This window comes from Vanessa tameamea, chromosome 2, assembly GCF_037043105.1.
Source record: "Vanessa tameamea isolate UH-Manoa-2023 chromosome 2, ilVanTame1 primary haplotype, whole genome shotgun sequence".
NCBI lineage: Eukaryota > Metazoa > Arthropoda > Insecta > Lepidoptera > Nymphalidae > Vanessa > Vanessa tameamea.
The window spans coordinates 5380729-5400606 of NC_087310.1; the positions used below are offsets into that span (position 1 = coordinate 5380729).

General features: G+C 30.6%; 2 protein-coding genes across 3 annotated transcripts; both read left to right on the plus strand.

Annotated features, from left to right (window-relative positions):
* Positions 1–644: 644 nt before the first annotated feature.
* Positions 645–5855, plus strand: LOC113401082 (seroin-like). Of its 2 annotated transcripts, XM_064216565.1 has the most exons (7): positions 645–922; positions 1808–1841; positions 2175–2190; positions 2390–2678; positions 3664–3698; positions 5123–5146; positions 5627–5855. In XM_064216565.1, the coding sequence occupies exons 1-7, from the start codon at positions 871–873 to the stop codon at positions 5852–5854; spliced, it is 678 nt and encodes a 225-aa protein (XP_064072635.1). In that variant the 5' UTR covers positions 645–870; the 3' UTR covers position 5855. The 2 variants fall into 2 exon arrangements, with proteins under 2 accessions (XP_064072635.1, XP_064072638.1); XM_064216568.1 differs by lacking the exon at positions 5123–5146 and having other exon boundaries at positions 647–922.
* Positions 5856–16224: 10369 nt separating this feature from the next.
* Positions 16225–19611, plus strand: LOC113401088 (uncharacterized). The gene is made up of 4 exons (XM_026640819.2): positions 16225–16389; positions 17786–17852; positions 18653–18686; positions 19198–19611. Exons 1-4 carry the CDS (start codon positions 16341–16343, stop codon positions 19375–19377), a joined length of 330 nt encoding a protein of 109 aa, XP_026496604.1. The 5' UTR covers positions 16225–16340; the 3' UTR covers positions 19378–19611.
* The last annotated feature ends 267 nt before the right edge of the window (positions 19612–19878 follow it).

The following is a 19878-nucleotide window of genomic DNA, read 5'->3' on the forward strand; positions in this document are numbered from 1 at the left end:
CAGTGCAACTACTGCGGCATAACAGTGCAGCTGTATATCTATATCACATTCAGGCGGACAGGTAACAACAATTTACGCCTGCCTAGTGCAGGTTCTAAAATAGTAGGCACCTGCGTCAGCCTAGATGTCAGCGTACCGGGACTCCTCTCGACCTAGAGACACAGGAGGTTTAGGCGGTTTGTCTCCACTATCTTCAGGTCTGCTGAAAAGGACTAACGCTTGTTTTTATCAGATTTTTGTCTTAATTTTTTTTTGTACTTATAAAACTTATTTTCTAAAGGGTAATGTAAATCATTTCAAAAAGTGTTTGTAAAGGTGTATGAATACTATATACATTTTTAGGCTATCAATAAATAAACTTTCTTTCTCAAAATATCTCTAAATTTTATCAATTTAATTTTCCATATTTAAACATATTCAAAATAATCAAACGCCATATGATCTAAACCGGATGCGGTGAAAACAATAAAATGAACAACAATAACATTTTAGTAAACATCGAGTAACTTTCATTTCACCTGTAATCCACTGAATATTCTAGAAAGATATATTTACGTGTAAGTATATGACTGTTTAAAAATCACGAAACACATGTTACAATAGACTTACTTTGTTCGTAGTAGTACGTCGACGCATTCGCCATTCGGATTGGTCATAACATATTTTCATTGTTACGAAAAGCACGTTTGAAACACTTATAATTTGAGACTTGTCTTCCGACTTAATATTTCTAAGAATAAAATTCATTCGCCTCGCTATTTGTACAGTTGTTTTAACTTACAAGTCATATTTAAATGAGTATTAAATGCATATTTTTTCAGTGTTCTTCCAACTGTTGGGAATAAAACGAAATTATATCGGCCTTAGATAATGGCGCTCACGATATTATTTATTACGACGTTTATAGCCGCTTTAGCTAACGGTGAGTGTTGTATATTTTTTTAGTAAATATCAATTTAAATTAATCCTTGCTTGATTAATTGGGAATAATATCCATCAGTTTCTAGAACATTCTATTAGAACATTGAGTCATGTCATGAATAATTATTAATTTCATTACAATAAGATATTTTTACTGTTATTATTTATATCCTAAATGATATGATGATATATGAATCACAATTTTCAAATTACATTTTATTTTTTCTTAAATACATTCTATATATTAAGTAATATTCATAATAATAAGTAAGTAATAATCGAGCAATATACAATTATGATCGCGTTTCATGTTGTTGTTGCCTATAGAAAAACCATCGGTTGAATCGGACATTACTTGTAAGCGGTCACCACTGCTTGGCTTTGGCACTATAAGAAGATTTGACTATATCTTTCAAAGTCATTAACCTAGGGAACTAAAATGTATATCTCATTTTTGCTTGCAAATACACCGAACCACTAGCCTTCTAAACCTTACAGGATTATCATATACGTCATTGCTTCTATTTAATCTAAAAGTAGGACAACAAGTATGTACATTCCATTAAGTCCAATCAACCAACCAAGAAACGCAATAATTAATTTTCATCACCATTTTTATCATTTGTAGATTTTTTTTTAAAAAATAATTTTAACATGAATTTCAAAATTGAATTAGTCATATTCGCAAAATATAAATTACAAAGAATATTTTGTGTTATATATCAAAAACATAAATTATAACAAAATATTTATTTATAGTATAAACATTACCTTTAATTTTATTCGAATTGCATCAGAAGAGTTATGCTAGTTTCGTTTTGGTTAGTGTGTGAAATGAGTCATGAATTGAAGTACATTTTATTAATGTAATTTGTTTCTTTCACAGCTAGTTTTGTATGGCAAGATGACAATAATCCAGGGTAAGTACTGACGCGAAACCTAGTGCATGTTGTGTAATAAACAAAAATATTTTTAAGGTCTTATTCCTGTATTATAGTTTTGTTTTTAAATAAATATCCTTCGCAAAAAATAGAATGTAGAATAAAAATGCTTACCGTAAAATTCACGACCTTCTTAAGCATGGTATAGAGGCAAATATGCTAGCAGCATTTCCCCTTTGGATCCCATGTCAACGCTGGACGATATATGAACCAGCCAGCCAGTATTATATATTTTAGAAATGTTTTTGTTCAATTACTGTGATGGATGATTGATTGAGATGTATTAAAATAAAATTTTCTTCGTTATTTCAGAAACCCCAATATGAAGGTGAGTTTTCTACCAATATTTTTTTAATGATATGACTCTCTCTTCTTATTAAACAAAGAACCATAAATTAATCACTGAATTCCTTATAGAATATTTTTTATTTATTAATTTCATCAACATATTATATTAATGTTACTGTATTAATTTTATTATTCACGTTCATATTATTAATTTATATTTAAAAATAATTATTTTACAGTTTTTTAACAATAAATTTCCAAAATTTCCGAATTTTCCGAATTTTCCACAATTTCCAACATTTCCCAGCATACCACCATTCCATCACTTCACTTTTCCTCCCTTCCCCACAATTCCTCCAATTGTTGTACTGACTCCCGAAGACATTGCAAAGAACAAGGGGCCCAATTATAATGGGGTAATGGTTAGCTCCGTCAGCTCTTCTACTTTGGACAAAGATGGAAAAGTAATTCACAATAATGATGCCACCATAATAACCAATAACGGTGGCGTGGTTAAAAAATATACATGTAAGTTTATTTTCTTTAAATTATTTAAGATATTTCATATATTTCCAAGCTTTTTTTAAATTTTCTATGAACAGCATCGAAAAGGAATGAATGATTACCCAGCTTCGCTCTAAAATAAATGAGCTTAAACCTCGATCTGCAGGTCGGAATTATTAATATTTATAGATGACATTAACACAGCCACACTTTTATTGGCATAATAATAATATTACATTGTTTTTGAAGTCTTTTTTACAATGTTACATTAGAAAAACAGGTAAACATTATTGGCGTGAGGCAATAATGTTAGCAGTATTTGTACAGATTATATTTAAATTAAAATAAAAAGGAAATTTTATGCAGTAAGTTTACAAGCCTATGCGTGGAGTTTATAATGATGTAGGTATTGCGATAAAATAAATTGATTCAATATATTTTTATGCTAAATATTTACGAATGTTTAATGCGATTTGCTTATAGTTTTTCTATAATATGCACTTCAAACAGTTCTGGCTTATTACATCTTTATTTATAATAAAGGTATATTCAACTTAACTTAAGTTCACTTTCATTTTACTTACCCAGCTCTGATAATATATTTTATATCTATAATAATTAATACCATAGATTATTTTAGATCTAAAGACAGGTCTCATATTAATTCAATTTTTTTTATAGTATAGGCTACTGAGGTAATGTCTATGGGCGGCCAGTCAGGCTGACATTAGCTCAGTAAGAGATGTTAAGCATTCCTTCATTGCAATGCGCCACCAACCTCGGGAGCTAAGATATTATATCCCTTTTGCCTGTAATGTACACTGGCTCACTCACCCTTCAATCCGGAACATAACAATACTAAATATTGCTGTTTAGCGGTAGGATACCTGATGAGTGGGTGGTACCTACCCAGATGGGTTTGCACAGAGCCCTACAAACGACTAAGCTAATTCTGCCATTAGAATTGACTTTAATAAAAACTTTTTATTAATTAAAAATCGTTTTACAGTTGGAGACAACCCTTCAAAGGTTAACGTAGTGTACGTATATTATGTTTAAATATTTATCTTTAATAAGCATAGATATTATTTAATCATTACCTTAGTCTGCTCTGCTCACTCACGAAGGCCCTCTAACTAAAGACCTGCCCCGGCTTCGCACGGGTGCAATTTATGAATAAAGAAAATGTATACCTAATTATAAAATAACATGTCCTGACTGACTGATTCATCATCGCTGAACGTAAATTATTAAAGTTAGGGCCATAAAATTTGGTGAGTAGGATCGTTTTATTGAGTAGACCCACTAAGGAAGGAATTATGGAAAACCGTCATTTTTAAAATTAGAAACATGAAACTGTATTTTTGGGCTTGTAATCACTTCCGGAAATTCTCTACATACAGGCAGATAATTTTTACCTTTTTTATCATATTAGTATAAAGAAGACATCTCACGCAACCGTAAAGCGAGAGTGTGTACACCCATACAAATGCACTCGGATACTTCAGCGTGAAGAGGCGCTTCGTGAATGAGTAGATCTATAATGCATTACAAATTATAATTTAAAATGGGTATTATTATATGTTTTATTTTTATTTCAGACCGGTAAGCGATTCATAAGGATAATAAGTAATTCTTGCAGAGTTGTAGTTATTCTAACGTAATATTACCTAATTATAATTAAATTTAATAATGAAAGAAAGCACCGTTGAATATAAATATATTTAGGTAGGTCATTTTTATTTTATAATCATTGTGGCTAACAATATGCACAAATAATATTATTTTTTATATGAAGATGTTTATTTTACTTAGAAGAAATAAGTTATTGTTTTGATACCTAATTTAAAGATACATACAGCATATATTGTAATCATGTATCATCATTCTTCATCACACTTTCTGTTTATTAAAATACTCCATCAATCTCTTTTCCAATACTTATTATAATAAAAAAACATGAAGCATGAAGAAATAGGTCACGGACTTATAATGGCAATTTTTCTTCATTAGAGTTTGCTTATATGCTGATATAAAATGCCTTTAAATTTATCGTGTGTACAACTTTTAAGTCCAACTATCTCTTATATATTCAATGCTCTTATAAATAAAACTAAATAGCCTCTTGTTGGGCATTATTATTATTATTACTTATAATAAAATAATATCCGCCAATGAAATAAATAACTAGACTATCAATTATTTGTACGAAAATTAATCATAAATAAATATCTTTATTAAGCAAATTTACTATTGCAATAAAGCTTAATTTAAATGACCGTCCATTATTCATCAATTTTTTTATTAAATTTAATTTATATAATAGTACTAAATTAATTAAATACACTATTGTATTTATTTCGCACTTTTAACTTGAACATAACTGATTTCTAGTCCTTATATATACTAAGTTATATAACGAATATAACTATGTTGCACCTTTTAACAAATGTTACTCTTTATTACAGCAACCGCGAATAATGGTTCCAAAGGTAATTAAATGTTCAAATAGCTAATAAACACAGGGGCACATATGTGGTATTCGCGCTGTTTTCCTTAACCACAGAGCATGGGATGAATTACAAACATAAGTTAAGCATGTAAGAACACAGTGGTTGGTCCGGAAAAGTTAGGCTATTTTGTAACAAGAAACTCGAAACTCAGAATCAGCTTGAATTGTCAGAATGTGATATACGACATTGACTATAATAATGATAACATTTATAGGATACACGTATCGAAATGGCGTATCACTGTAAGTCAGTTGTCAATATTTAACGAGTGACATACGAAGCGATTTCTTACAGTTTCGCACTGCTGAACCCATCCAATTTTTTTAAGATCCACATATTATATTTATAAGGTCAGGTCGGTCCATAACAAAGTATATTAATTAGCTGTATTTAAGTTGATCTAAATTCTACAATGTAAATCCATTTTGTCCATTACTAAAAGGTTATAAACATTTTCAGAAACCAATATGGCAGCCTATTATACCAATTCTACCATTAGATCCTGAAGTTCTTAAGGTCTACAAACCAGAAAATAACGTGAACTTCGTCGGAACCTCTTCCGTGACGTTCTCCCATGCTAGCGACGTCAACGGGGTTAAAAATAACGCTGGAGGTACTAAAATAATTACAAATGTCAACGGCAATGTTGCGGAGAACATTGCTGCGTTCCGCGATAATGAAGTGTAAAGATTAGCATGGTTAATAATATGTCTTAATAAATAAAAATTTTTAAATGGACGAAAAGGTCTTAATATATTTTAATTAAATTGTTTTATTTTAACCTCATAGTGCAATAATTATATTTGAATAAAATTATGATGCATTTTTTTATTATGATTGCTTATTGTATTTTTTAATTCTATTGTATCTTTAATAAAATAATTGTGTTTCAAAAAAATATTTATTTTTTTTTTAAAAAAAAAATATTGTTACCTTGATTACTACCTTCACTTTCTTAAAAATGCTATATTGCAAACATAAAAAATAGGCGTTTCCATTTTTTGTTAACATAGTTGTGGTACACAATAATAAATTGTAAATGTTGTTATTTATTAAAAATGAGAATTTCTAGTATATGATGACTGACAAAAAAAGGTCTTAACTAGGATTGTTAGTTTTTCTTTGTAGCTTTTAAATACAGTCATGTTATAGTAAAAATAATTTAATTATAAAATTGCTTTATTATGAGAAAAAAATCAACAAAATATGTTATAACTATAACTATATAACAATAACTAAGTATTTTAAGTATATTTATATTCAGCAAATCGAATAGCAATATTTTATATATAAAAATAAGCTTTTAAAATTTCGCAGGATTTCATTTATTTAAGATAAAGAGTAACTAAAAAGAAAATATTATTGACCATCAAAAACAAATTTCAATGTTTAAATATAAATATAAGAAATGTTCCCTCCCCGCTGCGGCCTCGCCAGCTCACCAACCATGATGGACTCACAGAGTTGGACTTCAGTCTTCCATACAGATTCCCTGCTGAGTGCCGCCTTCACAATTGCTCGTACGAATAGCTCTCGTCTGACCTCGTCGACCAAGATCTACATACCTCCGCGTTCCATGTAGGGCACGGTATACCGGCCGGTGTCTTGGATCGGCCGATGCTCCCTATCTTGGCCGTTATATCTTTCAACTGTCTTGCCTTATTTTTGCTTAAATACTTTGGACGGTCTATATTAATAAAATAATTGCATTTTTTCATATCAATTTAAAAAAAAAAAATTAAAAAATTGCTTTGATAAAAAAATCAAACTGATATTTGGTTCTGCATATATAATATCATCGTACCTTGTATGATAAAATAGCAAGCCGAATAGTTGATAATTTTTCTGTTTTTTGTTGACAGATAATTCGAAAATTTCCTGAATTTTGTTGTACGAATCCTATCATTATAGAACATTTGTAGTTTCGATTAACGAACGAGCTCATTTCAATTTTTTCTAAACTAACGTATGGTCACCCACCTGACACTTTACCAATTTGTTTATAAATGGGTATTAGATCCAACCTAATTCCTTGGATTGTCGGTTCCTTAAACATGTCGTGTAAGGATATGACTAGTACTTTATTATATACACAATACCTTCGAAAAACGATCTACACATTTAAAACAAAAAAGGCGTGTGTTACAAATGAAACGTTTAACCGCTGAACCAATTTAGATGGAATTTGGTTAGGAAATTGTTTGAGTCCCAGGGAAGCAAATTGTTTTTACCCCGAAAGTCATATCTTAAGGGTGAAAACGGAGGGTGGAAGTATGTATGGCGAATCAATCAATGTATGTATGGGGATAAAACGTGGCGTAAAGATTTATGTGCTATAAAGTTTTATAAATTTCGCGCAGGTAAAGCCTTGGGTTCAGCGGACCTTCAAAATTTCCTATTTAGTAAATTACTGTTTAATAAGCCGACTGTCAGACTACAAACACTATGTATCTAATTATTTACAGGAGAGCCTTGTCCTCTAAATAATATTCTGCAATAAGATCTTGCCTTTACATTGTGCGTTTTCCTTTGTTTTAATGTAATCACTATCAATTAAGATCAGGTTCCTAAGGAAAGAGCACGTTTATGAGCACGTTTTGGCGCAAGCATTTGTTTTTTAATCTCATTGTTTTATATAAATAGAATATACATCACATGTTAGAATCAATTAATACCTATATATAGCTAAAATATCAATATCTTAGTAATAAAATTAAAAAAAATATTTATTAAAATTTAAAAGTGACATTGATATGTGATATACGGCTTCCCGCAGACTGTCACTTAAAACAGTTAAAACATATTACTATTATTATGAAATGTCTTTGGATATTGTCGAAAAAAAAATACAAAAATACAAAAAAAAAATATTTTTTTATAAAACTGAATATTTTAGCATGATAACTTATTTAGCATAGACCGTTCACGCTTTGTGGATATAGTTTTGGAGCTTATTTCACCATGTATAAGATTTATGATGAACACTTGGGCTTTCCTGTTGATGTTTTTTTTGTAATGACTTATACGAATAAGCACAAGATATTTAACATATATTATGTATAGCTGCGATTTTTTAGCCGAATACAATTTAAATTAAAAATAAATTGAGAATAAATTAAATATTTTAAATCATAATTAGGTAGTTCGGAGAACATTTTGCAATATACGGAAAATGAAGTAAATGTTTCTATAGATTGTCAAAAACATCAAGGACGTTTATGCCGAAAAGCAATTCTTCAAACATTCATGAAATCATGAATGTCAAATACAAGAATACATTTTCAACACAACATAACAATACAAAGAGGTTTGTCGCGTACTTCATAATTAGCTGCCTTTTCTATTTGTGAAGATTCTTGTAATTACTATATAGAACAATAGTACAGTGTGGCAAATGACGTGACAAGGTCGTAGTAAGGGCAAAATAATGTACTTTTGTTCTCGTTGAAACATATTTTTATGCAAATTAAATCAATCGTAATTTTATTGATATTGTAATTTTATGAACTTGATCGGATATCAATTCGCGTATGGACGACTTTATAATCAGTAAGATACTAAGTAGTAGGAACAGTCTATGTTGGGGTTAATTCCTCCGCGTTGCTCCAATCATACCACCCTTGTGCCGATTTTCATCCGTCACATACAGAATTCTTCACGATGACGTATAGTTTTCCATCATAACGGCACGAGATAAATTATAAACAAATCAAGCACATGAAAATTCAGTGTTTTGCCTGGGTTACAGCCCGTAATTATCCGCACTATAACCACTGCACCAACACGGTTCTCAAGATGACAAATTTTTTAAATAATATATGAACTGTAAGACCTAATAATACGACCTTGTTAATGTTGCAGTGAAAAATGATTTGTACCGAAATCTTCACAAATGGTCTAATCTCCATAACAATACAGGATTCAAGGTTGTGCTCGTAACGAATCATATAAATTAAGAGAAAATTTTTGAAACAAATTCAGACTGGTGCAAGTATTTGGATATTTTTTTCAATTCGCTTTTTAAACTTTCGACATGAGCAAGTTTATCGTTTTTCTTATGTGTTTCACCTTAGTTTACTGTGCCGGTAAGATTTATATATTAAATAAATTACAAGTTTTTCATAATATAATCTCATCATATATTCTATTACCCAAGAGAATGTTTGTGTCCGGGTTTGTGGGGCGATTAAGCCAGTGTAATTAGGCAGGAGAGAGTTAGTTCTATAACTGATATATATTGACGATGTAAGTATTGGTTCATACTTATTGCAGCGTCAATCTGAGTCGCAAAAAATGTTCTTAATTTAAAAAAAAAAAAAACAACTTAACTATATTTTCTGTTATTTAAACGTTGATTTCGTAATTAATTTAAAGTTACAAATATCATCAACTTTTATGTATTTCTATTTATGTATTATATTCATATATTATTATTATTATTTATGTATTTCAGTTTAATTTGCTATGGACAGGCTTGCCAAGTGTTCGGTATGTCAAAAATACCGACGTATGGGCGGTATTTCTTTTTGATTATTTTGTCTTCCTAATAAACGATTCAATTGTCAGATTTGACGCAATCGGCATACTTACTTAGTATGTGAAGGACATGGTGAAGGCTGAATTATGTATCCGATGTAATTTCAGTCTCACATGTCGCGAAATGCATGGGGCAGTTAAAGCAAATAAGACATTGCTGCAAGCTTGCATTAGTGATAAAAATATAATTTTTATAAGTTAGGTTAATTAGTTGCTGTTGTGCAATGATACTTTGTATTTTAAGTATATGTAAATAAATGATTATAACTCTTTTTTTATCGCTGTTCTGTATTTATTTGAACAAGACCTGGCAACCCTGACTATGGATCGTTCCATTCATTTTAACTATTCCGTAAGTACTAATTCAAAATTCAGCACAGGACAAGATCGTGAATTGTACGATGATGTACATAATATATACATATATTAAACATATGCTTAATAATAATCATTGACTATGATAATTCAAAACATACATACATCAAAATTGTTACACTGAAAGTCGGATTTCAACATAAAATAACAGGGCTGAGAAATTAGTTCTCACAGAATAGCACAAGGTCAATAAACTGTATTAAGTTAGTGTTAAAAAATAACCTCTAAATACAATACAATTAATTAATTAAACAACAAATAATCAATTCAATTTATTTTTAGTCAATAGAAGACAAGCTGAAGAGTATGGCGAACCTTCGAGGTCTGTATTCATATTTTTTATTTCCCAAGTATTCAATTGCTGATCATTTTTTATTTATACTTGTAGGTCTCTCACGAAAGTCCACGTTTATTCAAAAGATTTTTTTAGGAAGTTCGAAACCTATGACAGGTTTTGTTTTGATTTAATTTCACTGTTAACGGCAAGTCATTGATCTACATTTGGCGCCAAAATGATGAAACCTCTTTTAAATATTTTTTTAATATCAAATAGTATACATTAGTTCAGTTAGATTTGGAATTTGTCGAAAACAATTTACTCTAATTATGTTTATTTTTTTCATTTTTTTTCTTATACAGTCGTAGTTTACTGCTCTTTAACCGGTCAGTAACGTTTTTCCGCTCTCTAAAATTAATTCTTTGTTAAATCATAACAATTTAGTAAATTGCAATTAAGAATCCTTTTTATTTTTCTGCACATCCACGAGTGGAGCTCTTCAAAGTGAGGCCATAACCGATTTTTATATACAGCTATCGTCCCATAATCACTGGGGCAAAAATCGGCTTACGCTATTAATATATAAGATATTTTGGTTATAAAGTGACCAAGAAGATAGAAAAGACGAGAATAACAAAGAAGAGGAAGACAAACAATCCGAAGAAGGAAACAAAAAAGATGACAACGTAGTGGAAGACAACGGCGAACAGAGAAGTGAAAAAAATAAAGAGGAAGCTGAAAATGGAAACGAGGGTGAAAAGAAGGATATTGCGAAGGATAATAATGTGAGTTACAAGTGGAACTGCTTGATAATTCTTAACTTTTTAAGATTCGAATTCGTAAAATGACTGAACTTGTTACTTTATTCCTCTCTATTTATTGTAATAGACACTTCAAATTCGTACACAAGTTGTATACTTACGTATGATGTGTGTATGTGCTTTTCATTAGTCACCTTCACTACAGTTACTAGTAAACAACGTCCACTTATGAATACTAGTTTAATAAATAATCTGAAAACATCGACCGTAGCGTATCATAGCTATCTATCGGAAAGGTATTATTCTTTGATACGAAATCATCGCATAATACTATTCTAAGAATGCCTATAAATATAAAATTACTTGACTACAGCGTCATCTATCAAACTCTAGTGTATCTGGTAACCGTCTCGATAAAACAAATATTTGTGTGTATATGACATGTTCTCTGACTACTTATAAAAACTATAAATAGAATATTTAATATTAAAACTAAATTACAAATAAAATGAGAAGTTATTCACAGATATATTTTATTTCACAGTTTGCACATAAATATATTTTTAAAAATGAGTACATATATTTATAAAAACACAAATTTTTTATTATGTTATACAAATTATATGATGAAATCTCCTCACATTTTTTTATTTTTATTTCAGGATCAGCAGCAAAATATTTATTACTTGGTGCCATTGGCTACGGAACTATTGTATCCTGTTGAGACTATCGATATGCCGATTGTATATTATGTAAAATAGAAAAGCTTTATAAAAACATATTCAATTAAACGTACTAAAATAATATTGATTATCACGTTGTCTTTCATTTATTGCCATTTTTCTATTTCTTGATAACTTGGTCTTATTGTTGGGTACTGACTTTTGCACGCTGTATTCTCGATTTGCGAGTTTCGTCATTGTATTTCAAAATAGCTGTGCCCGCGACTTCGTGCGCTTCGTTTGAATTTAAGTTATTTGGATATTGTAGCGTGATTTTATTTTTATTCTATATATAATTCTAAAATAAAAGTAGCCTAAGTTACTCCTTATTACATCCGCTATCTGCCAGTGGAAGTCCCGTCGAAATCGGTTCAGCCGTTCCAGAGATTAGCCGGAACAAACAGTCAAACAGACAGACAAAAATTGTAAAAAATGTTGTTTTGGTATATGTACCGTGTATACATACATATGCATTTAGTAAAAATGGATTATTTTAATATTATAAACAGACACCCCAATTTTATTATATATATAGATTTGCTCATGTACAAAGTTTATGTATAACTAATATTTTCGACTGAATCCAAATAGGCTTTCGTTCGTTTCCAGTTTACTTATTAAACATATGCTGTTAAATATGTGGACCATGTTAAATAGGGGTGATTGTCATTAAACATATATCGAATGTTATTTTTTTTTTAATTAGTTTATATATTTACTAAGGATTTAATCAGAAAATTCTAAATAAAAATCTCTTCTTTGAATCATTATGTTAAAATGAATTTAATACCACCAACTCAGAATGTTCACAAGAAACTCATTACACACTTTTTCTCATGTGATATATATACTACTTAACTCAACAACGAATATCAATCATTCAACGAATATTACGAATATTACAAAACGTTATTGGAAATGCTTACGTATTTTTTTAAACTTCGTACTCTTTTATTTCTTAAAAGCGATGCAGACTCATATTTCAAAGAAGACAATGAGGAGCAATTATAAAGACAATCAACAAACTAGTTGTAAATCCCGACAAAATTCTTTAAAATGTATATTTTTAGCGTGTGGTCTAGAATATAATGACTGTTGCCATTTTTACTAAGTGCTATACCTTAAGTAGGATACGCTTTATCGTATAAGCAACCAGCAACCAGTGCCGACTTCAAGCGAGTAACATAAGGGTGTATATTAGATCGAAGAAAAAACATTTAAAAAAATCAAATTCTCGGCTTTTCTCTATTATAATATGCATGTATGAAACATACAAACTTTCTTCTAAAATCACTTTGTTTATCGATGAAGACCGCATTAAAAATCGTTGCGTAGCTTAAAAGTGCTAAGCGCATGGGTATAACACGACGAGATTTGACTTTATTATACTATGTGAAACGAAATTGATTGGAACCACGTGTATTGTTATCCTTATATTCATGATTTTAATAATGAATAAGTAGAAGTTTACTTCTTAAATATACGCAGATTGAAAAGGATGATTTGTCATACTATCATTTAAAGTGATAATTTTAAAATTATACCGATGGTAAATATGCAAATACGAATACATATCTAAGAGCTCATAGGAGGAAAAAATCAAGGCATAACAACAAATAACATTTTATTATTAGGCTTGTATTTTTATGACAATTGTAATGAAATTCAAATGAACAACTCGATAGTTTTATTCATGGCAGACTACTACATATTCGTGGTTATAAATCTATGTCACTCTTATCAATTGTAAAGTAAGTTCTAGGGTTGTATGATTTTGGTCACGGTTGCCATTTTTAATGGAGAATTTCTAATATTACAGACGATGATAGTGCTCGAGTATGTGCGTAACATAACTGCACTCTCCTCTCTAATAATTCGATGAGATGGCTTTTCGACACGATCGGCAAGTTCAGGGACAGGACTAACGTCAACCACAACGGAAAATTCACTGACCCGGCGTTTGAATCCACATATACATACATAAACAGCCTGTAAATTTCCCACTGCTGAGCTAAGGCCTCCTCTACCTTTGAGGAGAAGGTTTTGGAGCATGTTCCACCACGCTGCTCCAATGCGGGTTGATGGAATACATATGTGGCAGAATTTCGTTGAAATTAGACACATCCAGGTTTCCTCACGATGTTTTCCTTCACCGCCGAGCACGAGATAAATTATAAACACAAATTAAGCACATGAAAATTCAGTGGTGCTTGCCTTGAACCCGAAATTATCGGTTAAAATGCACGCGTTCTAACCACTGGGCCATCTCGGCTCTTAATCCACATATTTCGTTTTAATTTTTTTTGCCATCTGAACGTGGACATGGAAATGGGCCAACTAATGGAAAGTGGTCACCACTGCACATAGACATTAGCGCGAAAATTATAATAATTTCTTACATAACCAATGCGTCATTAACCTTGGGAACTGAGATGCTTGTGCCTGTAGTTAGACTGACTCACTCAGTCTTCAAATCGGAAGACAGTAATAGTAAGTATCATTACTTGGTGGTAGAATAAATGATGAGTGAGTGGTATCGATCTGATGTCTCTAAAATGATTTGTTGATCTTATCTGATCACCAGATCAACAAACCATTTTAGAGATAAATTAAAATAAATATTACTACCATTATAATCATAGGCGTTGTAAGAATTCGATATTTATTAATATAATATATATCGGCAATGTTCTAAAAATCAAGTAATCGGCTTTTATATTAAATGCATTTTAATTTCCTTAAATATTTAATAACTGATGCAAGAAGACTGAACAACCTGAAAAAACTTGTGGTGTGAAACGTATTATCACTTCAAATATAAATACATTTTTCATATAGATAAATACCATCCAAAATATAGATTTCTTTATAAATTTACTAAAAAAACTCTGCCTCAAACTACTTTTTTGCATTAATTTAAATATCAATTTATTGTTTTACTAAACGTATTTACGTGTGTCACTGTGAAAATAAAAATATCAATCTTACGTAGGGGTAGACAAGCGTGACCAAAGTAGCGCTCACAATGCCCGTCACATCGCTGACGTCATTCGAATTCATAACATAGAAAAATGTTATTACAAACTTTACCTTATCAAGTGACATTATAAAGAGTTAACATTCGTTTCTTATCTTTAAGTTTGTTTTATTACGATATTATATAACTTGTCTTATTTTATTTATTACTAATTCTATTATATACCTGGACAATTGTCGATATTTTCAAAAATAATTGAGCTATAGTATTTCTTATTATTCCTCGTATTATACGTACATGAAATGTTTATTATTTCCTTTAAATAAATATTTAATTACACTTTTTAATTAGGATTGAAATAAATATATATATATATATAGCTTGTTGACGCCTCCGGCTTCACTCACCTTCAAGGGGTTGATCGTGATGTGTTAGGCATAAAAAGTCATGTCCTTTCTTGGAGTTCAAGCTTGCTTTATACGAAATTTCATCAAATTCGGTTCCGTGGTTTCGCCGTGAAAGAGCAACAGACAGACTTACTTTCGCATTTACATGTATAATATTAGTGTAGATAAACATGTTTTGATGAATTTCTTTTAAATCTCTCAATTATAAATATCTCATATCTTACAAGAAATATCATATTTTTATTGATTTCGAAATTTTTATAATGTTGTATTTGATCAGTTATTTTTTATAAATATTCAGTTATTATATTCGTTTATAAATTATATGTCTTTTTACTTATTAATATATTTTACTACATGTGCAGATTTCTGATTTTCATCAGTGGTCATCCCCGCCCAGTGATATGGACACAGAATGAAATATTAACCATCCATTGTATCGTCAATTTGCCCACAACCCTGATAAGTAAGATGTTCTGTCCCATGTGCTTGTAGTTACACTGGCTCACTCGCTCGTCAAAACACAACATTGCTGTTTGTTGGTAACATAAGTGTTGAATACTACATACCAGGTTGCATAAAATTATCGCGAAGTTTAAAATAAAATTGTATATCCGTTATTTATTTACACCATACAATATTAAACGAAAGCATTTTTGAACCCGAAAAGATTATTTTTTTATTTATAATTAAATACCTCAATAACAACCTAATGTTAGAGTCGCAAGTTAGAGTCGCAAAAACCTTACCATAATAAAATAACACTATGAAACATGTCATTACGAGCAATGCTAATTATACAATTATTTTCGTTAATTTTCTGTAGACATTAACGAAATAGCCAAATTTATTGCGACAGTAGTAACAAACAAAGGTTCGTTCACATTTGTCATTTGCTATTCCAGGAATCGATAATTATTTGACACTTATTTGTACAAAAGAATCGAACAGTGTATGAGTCTATTGTGTTTGAAAATAGCCTTTAGTGTTGAATGCGTACCAACATCAGATATAAGACGTTTCATGTAGTGATCGGAGCATTCGAAATCACACATCGCTTGGCTGCGCAACTTCTAATTTATTTATTTTATTAGTTAAAACTTAAATTTAAATTGATAATGTTCAAATTTTTGTGTTTGTTCGTCGTATCTGCACTGCTTATCGAAGGTAGGCTAATCATAATTGTAAATTACGCACCTGTGAAAACCTCCAATCGAGAAACGTAATCAAATATGATTATGAAATCTTGTTTGAATAATAACCTAACTTCAATGTTAATTAAATGTTACACGGAATGAAATTATTAGAAAATAAAATGTTGCGTAAAGACTTAATTTAAAAAAAAATCAGTTCACATTACATACTTGCACAACAGTCAACTCATTTAGGAAGCAAATGAATTGAAATCATAAATATTACTTCTAGTAAAATATATTAGTTTAACAAAATAAATAATTAGAATTCATGGTTGATAATTTTCAATTTACATAATTTTTTACTAGTTATAATATTAATTGTTTTGGTGGCATGATTTCGAGGTGCATTCGAGCAACGTGGTAGATAAGCTCATCTCACCTTCTCCACGAGACTATGGAAGGCTTGTCCAGTTGTGGGACATTTACTGGGTTCATTTTTACGTCTTATTTAGTAGATATTTTTTTAAAGTTATAAAGATCATTAGGATAATCAAATACAGAATGTAAATAAAAAAAATATTAAATCAGCTACGATATTCACATTTGACTATATTTTTTTGACGTGTTCATATGTCACGGCTAACAGGTACTGACCTCAAAATAACCAATTATTATAACTAGATTTTGATATATTCTTGTGATAAATTCCACATTTATATTAACTTTACTATTAATGGATTGATTAGGCTTTTGAATGTTTCGATTATTTAAATATAAATTTTTACATTTACATTAACAGCCTGTAAACTTCTCACTGCTGGTCTAAGGCCTCCTCTACCTTTGAGGAGAAGGTTTGGTGCATATTCCACCACGCTGCTCCAATGCGGGTTGGTGGAATACACATGTGGCAGAATTTCGTTGAAATTAGACACATGCAGGTTTGCTCACGATGTTTTCCTTCACCGCCGAGCAGGAGATGAATTATAAACACAAATTAAGCACATGAAAATTCAGTGGTGCTTGCATGGGTTTGAATCCGAAATCATCGGTTAAGGTGCACGCGTTCTAACCACTGGGCCATCTCGGCTTTAAATATAAATATGATGGTTTAATTTAGTTATAATAATTAGCTACCAAAACCGATTTCATAAAAACAAAATATTTAACACACTAAAGCCCGTCTGGATACCTACTGCCAAACAGCGATACTTAGTATTGTGTTTCGGTGAGTAAGTCAGCTTAACTAAAATCCATCACGTAGCTTATTATTCAGCGATCAAACGGACAGATCTGAAAACAAACTTTTTATTATACATTTTAATATAAAAAGTCTTCCCGCACATATAAATTAATGTCCGACCAAAAGTTCGATTTCTATTATTCTAAGATTCGGTTTCGGCTAAGATATTTTCATATATATTTTGCAGCTTCTCCAGTTCCTTTGGAGCTAGCGGAGGCTGCGAAAAATGGCAACTGGGATGTATTCAACACGCTGTAAGTACAAATAAATAGTTTTTTTTATTTAGGAAACTTTATGTTATTTTCTAAAGAATATAATTAAAGGAATTTGTAGGTGGTAGTTTGTAATGTAACAACCATATCCAAACAATATATTTATTACTCGTTTTTTTAATTCGTTAATTTGATATTTATCCATTGGTTCTTATCTGATCTGAAATATTTTATAGGATAATTGACTATGAAATAGCTTAATATTGTGATATAATATTCATTTAATTTTGACTGTAACAGAAAACATGTATTTTATTCAATATATTTTCCCCAATACATATTATTCTGCATAGCTTAAATGGCAATGATTTACAGCAACGTGTTTGGTGTTAAATTTAAATGCATAATAATATTATTTTTTTATGATTTAGGTATAGACGGACGAGTTAATGAGCCACCTGACGGTAAGTGGTCACCACCATCCATAGACAATGGCGCTTTAAGAAATATTAACCATTCCTTACATCATCATTGCGCCACCAAACTGTTAAAGACCACTAAGATGTTATGTCCCTTGTGCCTGCAGCTACACTGGCTTACTCACTCTTCAAATAGGACCACAACAATACTGAGTTTGGCTGTTTGGTGGTAGAATATCTTATGAGTGGGTGGTACCTACAGACATGCACAAAGCCCTACCACCAAGTTGTTAAAACCGAACCAAATTAATTAAGTCAAAATGCATTAAATATATCATCAAATTGGAAAGTATAGAAGTAGATGTGGATTGTAATTGTTGTAATATGTATTGAGAATTCATTTTATGCTCCGTCTCTTTCCAGCCTGCGTCAATACACTCAAAACAATAATTGGGCGGTGAGTATGTCGTAATTATGTTAAACTTAACTTGAACGAAATCTAAGAGTTGACATGAGATTTTTATATTCATATTGTCTCAACAAGACAATATAAAAATCAAATGTCACTGTCAACATAGTATTAAACTAAAGTAAGAGCTCGTAAATGGCTCACTGCGGAGCAGGTGCTCCGTTCTTAAGAACCAGGTTTTTTGATTTTATTCCACCAAGCTGCTCTAAAGTTGATACACATTAGTGCAGAAATTTGTCCATGTAGACTTGCAGCATTATCTTACACCACAATATGAATTAGGCAAACTCCGTCGTTTTTGCCTATGCATATGCATACTAGTATGTAGTTAAATTTAATTTTATATTCATTGTAATCGGCATATCCTATGATTATGCTAACGTTCTGCCAATCAAATGTAATAGAATTATATTTACCTCATGTGTATAATAAGTGAAGTATGTTAACGTAGTATTTATTGATTATAAGTACATTGTATAATTTTCTATTATATTTTCAGACTGCTCTAGCTGGTAACGTCGAAAGTCTGCAGCCAGATGGCAAATCGCATGTTTTTGGCCATGCAGTCTCTGCTTACAAGGAGTGGCATAATGACAACGGGAAAGTCACTGAAGATGGTCGAGGAGTTGAGGTGATCAACAACGACGGGCACGTAATAAAACACGAGTTCAAGCCCTAAATTCAATTTATAATAAACTATGATTGGCTGATGAAAATGATGGCATACTAGTTAAAATTGATTCTAAAAACGAATACAAACTGTGAAATCATTTTAAAGGTTATAATGAACCATATTATAACCTTTGAAAGATTCCTGTTAATTAATTTATATTATTGATATAAATAACAATAGGATACTTTAGAATTTTAGTAGTGGCTTAGAAGGCATATCAAATAAAAGTTGTTAATTGAAGATTTTTTTTATTATTGAAATCCTCAAACATGAAAGATTACTTTCAAAACTATACCTATAACGAATACCTACCATTGAATCTGGGTAATACTAGTAGGTACATAGAAAGACAACATTATTAATGGCTTAATGTTAAGACGCTGAAGACACCCAAATAGTTCTCAATTGACTTAACTTAAAATTAAATTTTTAAATTAGCAGCAGTGTATTTCCCAAAATCACTGTTGTTTTTCAAAAAGTTTTAAAAACAGTTTTGTAACTTATTTT

Coding starts and splice junctions, on each gene's coding strand:
- LOC113401082 (XM_064216565.1), top strand. CDS start 871: ATGGCGCTCACGATATTATTTATTACGACGTTTATAGCCGCTTTAGCT. Junction 3,699..5,122: donor CAAAGGTTAACGTAGTGTAC/GTATATTATGTT, acceptor TCTTTATTACAG/CAACCGCGAATAATGGTTCC. Junction 5,147..5,626: donor CGCGAATAATGGTTCCAAAG/GTAATTAAATGT, acceptor AAACATTTTCAG/AAACCAATATGGCAGCCTAT.
- LOC113401088 (XM_026640819.2), top strand. CDS start 16,341: ATGTTCAAATTTTTGTGTTTGTTCGTCGTATCTGCACTGCTTATCGAA. Junction 16,390..17,785: donor ATCTGCACTGCTTATCGAAG/GTAGGCTAATCA, acceptor TATATTTTGCAG/CTTCTCCAGTTCCTTTGGAG. Junction 18,687..19,197: donor CTCAAAACAATAATTGGGCG/GTGAGTATGTCG, acceptor TTATATTTTCAG/ACTGCTCTAGCTGGTAACGT.